Below are 9,067 nucleotides of genomic sequence, written 5' to 3'. Positions count from 1 at the left end.
AGGCTAGACAGGAATGGGAGAGAAGCAGACATTTGCAGAGGGCCTGTCAGGAAGCAGGGGGTGGGTAGAGGCCAGCTGGGCTTGCCAAGGGGCCCACAAGTCCAGCAGGGAGGGAGGCAGAATGGGGTCTAGAGAACAATCGCAGCTGTTAAGGAGTTAATGTCTGGTCCACACTGCTTCCCTGACAGGCCTAATGAGACCCAGGTGGTCCCCTGGCCCCTGACAGTGTAAGCTGATGCTGGGGGCTGGCTATTGGGATTGGGGGGGGGGGCATTCTGCAGTTCCAGGGGCGGGGCTGGGTCTGTGGGCTCAGACCCAACACATAACTGTGGGCGGTTGCAGTCTGGGGCCCCAGACAGCCTGCCTCTCTGAACTGAGCTGACAGCATGAAGGTACCAGTCTGGGGGAGCAGGACCATTTGTGGAGACAAGCCACTTGCCAGATAGTAGGCAGAGAAGCATAGCAGGGATCTCTCGAAACTTAAGCTCTGGGGATACCTAGCATTTCCCAGAGAGCAGAGAAGGAAAAAGTAGACAGCGGGCATGGTTTCAGCAGGGGGCAGGAGGTGGGCGGCTGGGAGGTGTCTGACCCATGCTGGGGGCTACACTCAGCTGTCTCCCACCACCAGGCTCTCCCAGCTCTGCCTCTGCTGCTGCTGCTGCTCTCTACACCTCCCTGTGCCCCCCAGGCCTCCGGGATCCGGGGAGATGGTGAGTAGGACCCATTCCCGCGAGCCATTGCGAGCCAGGCTCTGCGGGACTGTTCCCTCCTCTACAAATTGGCAGTGGCCCCGAGAGAAATCTTGATTTCTCGTGACAAGGTCCCTTAGCCCTGGAGAAAACCAGGGGCACTGAGGTGTCCTTTATGTCTCAGTCTTTCTCCTTGCTGTCCCCACACCGTCCCTCTCAGCTCTGGAGAAGGCCTGCCTTCCGCAGCCCCTGGACTGTGATGATATCTACGCTCAGGGCTACCAGGCAGATGGCGTGTACCTCATCTACCCCTCTGGCCCCAGTGTGCCAGTGCCTGTCTTTTGTGACATGACAACTGAGGGTGGCAAGTGGACGGTAAGTAGGCAAAGGGGGCCCTAGCCAGACATGGTTCAGGCAGCGGCATGATTCTGAGCATCACGTCTGCAAACTGGGCTCCTCATCTTTATGGGGACTGGATGCAGGGCTGCTAACACTTCCGCGCTGGTGGGTTAGTGCATGCTGTCCTCACAGTGGTCATGTTAGGTAGGTGCCTTTCCCAAATGAGGAGCTGCAGATCTAGAGAAGTAGCGTTGCTTGGCTTGGGCCACGCAGTGCCAGAGCTCACAGCCAGGTATTCTAGATCCCTCTGCTCCCTTTTTACCATGCAATGCTGGGATGGAATCCAAGGCCTATATGCTAGTTTGGTGTTTTGCCACTAAGCTGTCCCTGGCCCCCAACTCCCCCTTAATCTTTTCCCCTTCCTGTCTCTCAGTGGAGAGGGAACCCCTTTCAGCAGCAGATGGTCAGGGAAAGGCCAGGAGCCAGTGTGTTTTGTTTCCGCAGCTCCCCAATACTCACTCAAGTCCTTAATAAACTGGCTCAGCAGTGCCAGGCCTGGTTGGCAGGGCAGGGCAGGGCAGGGCAGGGCAGGGCAGGGCAGAGTCCCTGGGGTACTGAATCTCCATCATCCACTCCCTTGTCCTCTTGCTTCTAGGTTTTCCAGAAAAGATTCAACGGCTCAGTGAGTTTCTTCCGGGGTTGGAACGACTACAAGCTGGGCTTTGGCCGTGCTGACGGGGAGTACTGGCTGGGTAAGGTGGGGCCACGGGGTAGGGGCTGCCCCTCAGCCAAGTCTTTGCTGACCAGCCTCTCCCCTCCCCTAGGGCTGCAGAACCTGCACCTCCTGACACTGAAGCAGAAGTATGAGCTGAGGGTGGACTTGGAAGATTTTGAGAACAACACAGCCTATGCCAAGTATATTGACTTCTCCATCTCCCCCAACGCAGTCAGCGCTGAGGAGGATGGCTATTCCCTCTATGTGGCTGGCTTTGAGGATGGCGGGGCAGGTACCTCTATCAGCTTCTTCAGGGGCAGTGGCAGTGGGAGGGGTTGAGCAATTAACATAGGATTGGCCCTGCCCCATTGACTCCTCAATGCCCCTCCTTCAACCCTTCTGGGCTCTCTCCAGATCAACTCCAGCCACCTGAACCACAGCCCTAGGGAACGCGGGCCGCCCTGGCCCTGCTCCAGGCGGCTCTGCAGAACAGCTGTTTCTCTTTGTGGCTCAGGGAGGGTGCCTCCATCCCAGCAGGATGCCACATGAGGTGGTCCCTCAGTGTCATTCATCACCCGCTGTCACTCACAGCCTGCCAGCACAGGCTCTGCTCCTGGCCTCAGCAGCTCTTTCTCCCTCCCGCCAGGCGACTCCCTGTCCTACCACAGTGGCCAGAAGTTCTCCACCTTCGACCGAGACCAGGACCTCTTCGTGCAGAACTGTGCAGCCCTCTCCTCAGGGGCCTTCTGGTTCAGAAGCTGCCATTTTGCCAATCTCAATGGCTTCTACCTGGGTGGCTCCCACCTCTCTTATGCCAACGGCATCAACTGGGCCCAGTGGAAAGGCTTCTACTACTCCCTCAAGCGCACTGAGATGAAAATTCGTCGGGCCTGAGGGGCTGGCCCAGGCAGGCCCTATCTCTCCCCTGGAAGACCCAAGTCTCCATGCTGTACCCATAAGACACTGCTTCTACTGCTTTCTGAGCACCAGCAATGCCCTGGCAAATCCCTGTCCCATGTCTGGGGTAACCATTCCTAAGTCAGGCCCTGCTTGCCTTTCTGAGGCTAGGCTGTCAGCAGGCCTTTCTGTGGCCCAGCCATTCCAGCCTGGTCTAGCAGAACTCTACAAAAACTCCAACTTGCTCCTACTCCCTCCAGACAGCCGAAAGCTGTAAGCTACCTGCTGGCTGGCAGCGGGCACACTCCTTCGCGCTCCACCTCAGGCTGTCTCTTTACTGAGACCCACCTGTTTGGGGCTACTCTAGACAGAGTAAGGCAGCACCTATGGCACTCGCCAGCCAGCGCTCCACCATCACACTTCCCACTCCCGGTCTCCCCCTCTCCAACTTACTCCCTTAGTTAGAGTGAGCACCATGGAGCCCAACCCCACTTGCTGCCTAGTTCTTCAAAGTTCGATGCCAAAACAATATTCACCACAGCAACAACTCACCAACCCTGAAGTAGCCACTGGCAAGATGGCATGTTAACTAGGTCCCGTTTGCCCAGCGATTGTCATGAAAGGCAGCAAAGAACAATCTGTGGGAGTGGGAGTGGGAGGGAAGTGGAGGTCTCAATAAACCTTCAGGATCTGATGGACTGGCTTTGTGGACAAACATTTACTTGAGCCCAAATAATACGGGCACCTGGCTCTTCTTTATATACCTATTGCTGGTGTTCTTACCCCAACTCCAGAAATGACACACAGTCAGGTTAAAGGAAACCTTGTATTTCACAGACCTTATTTTGATGGCAAAACAAATGCATATTACAACAATAAAAATACAATACTGAAGAAGACCGCTCAGGGGGGAGTAGAGTCTCCCAATCCTGTTATGGCTCGGTGGTGGCTCAGATGGCTGCTTAAGGCTGATAGGTGGGTCTGAGATGAACCTGCAGAGTAATTCAGGCTGAGCCTCACCTGCCAGTGCCAAGGCTGCAGGCCTCTGGATTGCATCCCTGGACCTTGAAGCTGAGTCTCTCCTGGCAGCAAGGCACAAGCTGTGGGTTTCAGGGCTCCTGGAGGTCAGGCAGGTCGGCCAGCAGCATTGGGGAATCCATCTGGATCTCGCGCTGCAGAGACTCGATGTCAGCAGGGTTCATGCCGTGGCCCTCAAGCCAGTCAGCAAGGAGGGAGGCTGAGAGTGAAGCTGAGTCTGCCTGGCTACAAGGAAAAGGAATTGGGATGGGTACTCTCAGCCAGAGCCAGCTGGGCAAGCATCCGAGGACCCTGCCATAGCCCCGTTCCAGGAGCTCAACCCAACCGTCTTACCCATCCTGTGGCCCATCAGCCACACCCATATCGAACGATTGGTTTAAGAATTCCTCCAGGTCAAAGCCAACACCATAGCCAGCCCCACTGCCCTTTGGAGTGCCTGAGAACACAGGAGGCAGGGGGTCCTCCACCTGCAGGGACAATAACAGATTATAACACAGGTGCCAGGAAGGACAAATTAAGGTCAGACAGTTTGCTATTACTAACCACTCTAACCAGATATTCTAGAACATGAACGCTATCTCGAAATCAAGTACTAGTGCAAGGGAATGGGAGCTGTCTCCAAGCCAGACACTTTCCAAGCAAAGTCTACCTCCTACAGCCTCTTCATGAGCAATGGGCAGGCTCCAGGTGAGGCTACCTCTGCTGCATCATTTCACCCAATATGGACAACCCAAACCCACCTGCCAGGACCCAGATCAAGATATCCTGGGTCTTTGTCTCTCTTCTCACCTGAGACTTGGATAGTTGCTGGGTCACCAGGTTGACATCAGGTGACTCTGATGTGGAAGGCTGAGGGGCTCCCCCAGGATCTGGAGGTGGTGGGCCAGATGGGAAGTAAGGCAGAACTTCTGGGGCATTGGAGCCAGGCAACCCACCAGTTGGCACAAGTGACTGAGAGGCCAGAAGGCTAGTGGAAGGGGCAGTTTGGAGTGGGGCAGGGACAGGTCCAGGAGGGCCACAAGGCTGGGGAGCGTGGCCAGGGGGTGGGCAAACGGGCTGGGAGGCAGGACCAGGAATAGAGCCTGCAGGCTGTAGAGGACCGGTGGACTGGGATACAGGGCCAGTGGGAGGACTCGCGGATTTGGCAGGGGACGGCGCTGGGGCTGGGGCTGGGGCGGGGGCGGGGGCGGGGGCAGGAGGCCGAGCCATGCGAGTCCACCGCTCTAGCAGGCTTCGGTCATTGTCACTAAGCACCAGTCCAGCCAGAGGGTCAGTAGAGGGGCCCCCCAAGACACCAGCCCCCCTTTCCTTGCGCTCCCGCTCTTGTCGTCGCTTCTCCCGCTCCTTGGCTCTCTCTTGCCGCCGTCTACGCTTCTCTTCTCGCTCTCGCTGGCGTTCCTGAGCTGTCACAGGCTTTCGAGGTTCAGGTGCCTCCAAGGGTGCACTGGGGCCATCTGCAGGGCAGTTGGACAAGGGAAAGGTAAGGGCTTACCATCCTGTCCAACAGTCCTTGTCTGCCACTCCACTCCCCAGCCAGCTGCTAGACCCACGAAGTACCTCTGAGCCGGCTCCTCAGGGACTTGAGCAGGGCAGCTTTGAGGGCTGCTTTGGTATTGTCAGAGATGGCACCCTCTCTTTTTGGTGGGGCAAGCTCACTGGCTGGGGGTGCAGGCTGCAGAGTCAGATCAACAGTGTCAGGCGCAGGGCCAGAGCATGGTGGTGGTGCCGGAGGAGGTGACTCCATGGCACAGTCTCCACTGGGAGCCCAGGGACTGGGCATCTCAACATCTGGACACACAGGCTCACTAGCCACAGGCTGCAGAGAAGGCTGGAAACGGATTTGTTGGCGGATGCCCTCCCGTCGGGCATGGAAGTCCTCAATCTCAGCCACAATGGCCTCCTTAATGCGCTCCCTGGTAAGGGCTTCACGGTCAAAAGCAAAGTCAAAAGGTGGAGCACAATCAGGCTCATCATCAGGGTCATGGTACTTAGCCAGGAAGGGGTGACGAAGGGCAGCAGCAGCTGAGATCCGGGCACTGGGTTCAAATCGCAACATGCGGCCCAGCAATGAGAGGGCCTGGCGGTCAGCACCTGGGTATACCGTCTCCCAGGGCACAGGCTGCCGTGGTGGCAGGCTCTGGATATAGGCCCGCACCCTTTCAGCCCCCACAGCCTGAATCACAGCTGGCGATGGGGTTCCCAACACCATCATGATCAGCTGTAACTGGTGCACATAGTTTTTGCCCGGGAAGAGCTGTCGCCGAGCCAGCATCTCCCCAAAGATGCAGCCCACAGACCAGAGGTCAATAGCCTGTGTGTACTCATGCAGGGAAAGCATGAGTTCAGGGGCACGGTACCAGCGAGTGGCCACATACTCGGTCATGAAGTACTGGTGTTCGGCAGGGGAGGTACATAGGCCACGGGCCATTCCAAAGTCACCAATCTTGAGCTCGCAGTTCTCATTCACCAGAAGATTGGAGGGTTTAAGGTCACGGTGGATGACTTGGGCAGAGTGCATGTACTTGAGGCCCCGAAGCAGCTGATACAAGAAGTAGCGCACGTGCTCCAGTGTGAGTGGCTGTGAGGAGTGGATAATCTGGTGAAGGTCGCTCTCCATGAGGTCCAGTACCACATAGCTGGAAATGGCGAGACAGGTGTGAACTGGCCTCTTCACACTACAGACAAGCCCCATCCTCACCTGCCCTCCCAGCCTTACGCTGAAACCCCAAAGGATGAGCAGCATGGTATGAAAGAATGGCATCAGGTTCCAGACTTTTCTACAGCTTTTTAGAAAAGATTTTTAAAGTTTCATGTGTATGTTTCTCTGCATGTATACATGTGTACTACATAAGCACCCGATGCCCACAGAGGCCAGAAGAGGGCGTCTGAGTCCCTGGAACTGGAGTTACAAATGTCTGTAAGGTCCATGCAGACACTGGGAACTGATCCCGGGTCCTCTGCAAGAGCAGCAACTGCTCTTAACCACTGAGCCAATGCTCTAGCCCCAACTTTTCCACTACTTTTTGCCAGGTCATTTTCTCCATAGACCTAATTTCTCTGTTAGGTTTCTTTTAAAAAGGTGCTTAGTTATACCAGGCTTGGCCAGCACGGTTAATTTCGGAGCAGACTCTATTGTTTGCCAGCAGTTACTGGAAAAGCTGTGATGAAATCGTGAAAGTCTGTCAATTTTCTATTTTTAAGAAAGTATTTTGTGATCAATTAGTTATGTCTGCCATCAGAGCAGGAAGGTGTCATGACATTACAAGGTCCTGTGTCGGCTACCTTATAAAATTTGGACCTGTTCTGTTTCTCTCACTCTCCTGTTGTTGTTTGGGTTTGCGTTGTCATTTGAGATAGGGTCTCATGTAGTCCAGGCTAGCCTTGAACTTACAATACAGGCAAAACTGGCATGCCCAAATAAAGAAATATAGATCCTCTCTCTTTTTTCCCCAGTACAGAAGAGTCAACCTAAACCCTCAAAGATGCTCATCAGTCTCCTACTGACCTATATCCCCAGCCCTTGTACCCTTCTTGAGAAACAAGACTTGTCCCTACCAATGTCCTACAGGAACACAGGTCCTGGAATCGTGGGACTCCTCCCAGCCTGTCTCACATTAGGTTCAGCGGCCCTAACCAGACTTCTAACCTGGTCTCAACAGTGTCTCCCTCTCCTATCCCACTCCTTACACAGATTTGAACTCTCCATAGGGCACAGTTGGCCTCAGGATGTCCTTGATGGCGATGATATTGTCGTGCTTGAAGTGTTTGAGGATCTTCAGTTCCCTGAGGGTCCGTTTGGCATTGGTCACCACATCAAAAGCATTGGGTATCTTCTTGATGGCCACCTGCTGGCCTGAAGAGCCGGGAAAAGGCACATATATACCAGGGGATACCCTGCAGCAGCTGCAGGCCCCTACGGACACTGCCCTTCTAGAACCCAAAGAACAGGTACGTCTCTGCTATGTGGGTAACATCAAATTTTAACGTCACAGCTACGCAGGAGGCAGGTACTAATAGCTCACACACAAAGGAGGCCCAGCTAGTTAGTGTGCTCTTGACTGTACTACCCGAGCTCACTTTCCTGCCTCACCATATTCTCTCCATGCCAGATCTTCCCCGCCCCGCAACCAAACCACTGTGCCATTCTCTGGCTCTTCTCAAAGATAGCTTTCTGGACACCAAGGGGCACCTCTCTATTCTGGTTTACAGGGATCTCATTTTCCTAAGGAGAACTATGCTGACTGGGCGATGCAGGGTTCCTAAGAAGGGTACCTAACGGGGAGCTGGCACCGAGTCAGTAAGTGGCGAGTGGAACCAGAATCCCCGGTGCAGCTGATCCTCCCGGGACTGTGCGGGTTCCTCACCGCCTCTGGAAAGCAGTCCACACATGCTGGGCCTCAGGAAGCCAGCTCACCCGTGAGGCGGCGGCGCGCCGAGGACACCACCCCATAGGCCCCATTGCCTATAGTCTCGATGATCTCGTACTCATCCCCCACGTCAAAGGTCACGTCGAAGGAGCGGGCTTTGAGCAGGGCCAGGTTCTTGGCCACGACAGAGGCCGTGGAGTGGACGGGCTCTGCCTTCACCCGCCCAGGGGGCTCCCCAGAGCCGTCTTCGCCATCCTCTTCTTTGAGCGGTTCAGCCATGGTGTGAGTGGAGTCGCGGGTGAGAAGACCGCCCCGAGGGCCTCAGTTTCCCCTCTGTGGGCCAGAAGGGAGGACCTGCGCAGCAGGCGAGAGGGGGCGGCTGGCGCGGCGAACCCAGTGCCCCGGGAGTAGGGGCTCAAGGGGGCGCGGCGCGGCCCCGGAAGAAAGGGAGGGGCGGGGCCCTGGGGCTCCCGGGACCGCACTCACCGACCCGCCGGGACCTCGCCGCCACGCCTCCACGGCGACTGGGGGTTCCCGCCAACCCAGCGACGAGTATTCCCCTGGACTGGCTTACTAATTAAGGACCGCAACCACCACCTCAGCCTCGCGCGCGTCAGGCCAGACCACCCCGCCGGCCGCCCCAGGACCACGCTCCTTCAGTCGCTGGCCAATCGTTGAGCGGTCTCCACAAAGATCCCACCCCTTCGTTTTACTCTATCCAATCAGGATTCACCGGACGAGGAAGCCGCGCCCTTGTCTTGCACGCACGCGCGCGCGCGCGCGTTCCCAGCTGTCCAGCTCGCGGCGGGAGACGCCCAAGGGGTGATGCGCGCACCTCGGGGGTGCGTGCGCAGCCCCGCAACGCTCTGACGCATGCGTGCCAGCAGCCTCAGGCGCTGGGAGAAGGGAGAGCAAAACCCCACCAGGTTCGCCTGCACGTCCAGGCGTACAGTCTCCACACGCCCGAAGGGGCGGAGATACGATGGGGGGGGCTGTTACCTAGGCAACAGGCTCCGCACCCC

At 56.5% G+C, this 9,067-nt stretch overlaps 2 protein-coding genes across 3 annotated transcripts; one reads left to right on the top strand and one right to left on the bottom strand.

Annotated features, from left to right (window-relative positions):
• Positions 1-351: 351 nt before the first annotated feature.
• On the top strand, positions 352-3,339 carry Mfap4 (microfibril associated protein 4). Of its 2 annotated transcripts, XM_005349914.2 has the most exons (6): positions 352-392; positions 629-710; positions 910-1,064; positions 1,684-1,780; positions 1,853-2,035; positions 2,390-3,339. In XM_005349914.2, the coding sequence occupies exons 1-6, from the start codon at positions 387-389 to the stop codon at positions 2,635-2,637; spliced, it is 771 nt and encodes a 256-aa protein (XP_005349971.1). In that variant the 5' UTR covers positions 352-386; the 3' UTR covers positions 2,638-3,339. The 2 variants fall into 2 exon arrangements, with proteins under 2 accessions (XP_005349971.1, XP_026636569.1); XM_026780768.1 differs by having other exon boundaries at positions 1,684-2,035.
• Positions 3,340-3,458: 119 nt separating this feature from the next.
• On the bottom strand, positions 3,459-8,680 carry Mapk7 (mitogen-activated protein kinase 7). The gene is made up of 7 exons (XM_005349913.3): positions 8,532-8,680; positions 8,093-8,399; positions 7,366-7,531; positions 5,236-6,314; positions 4,468-5,132; positions 4,012-4,145; positions 3,459-3,903 (listed from the first exon to the last, which is right to left on the bottom strand). The coding sequence occupies exons 2-7, from the start codon at positions 8,322-8,324 to the stop codon at positions 3,750-3,752; spliced, it is 2,430 nt and encodes an 809-aa protein (XP_005349970.1). The 5' UTR covers positions 8,325-8,399; positions 8,532-8,680; the 3' UTR covers positions 3,459-3,749.
• Between the last annotated feature and the right edge of the window lie 387 nt (positions 8,681-9,067).

The sequence above is a fragment of the Microtus ochrogaster genome, chromosome 7 (genome assembly GCF_000317375.1).
Source record: "Microtus ochrogaster isolate Prairie Vole_2 chromosome 7, MicOch1.0, whole genome shotgun sequence".
Classification (NCBI taxonomy): domain Eukaryota; kingdom Metazoa; phylum Chordata; class Mammalia; order Rodentia; family Cricetidae; genus Microtus; species Microtus ochrogaster.
The sequence above is the reverse complement of the archived record's forward strand: the minus strand, read 5'-3'. Positions and strand labels throughout refer to the sequence as shown.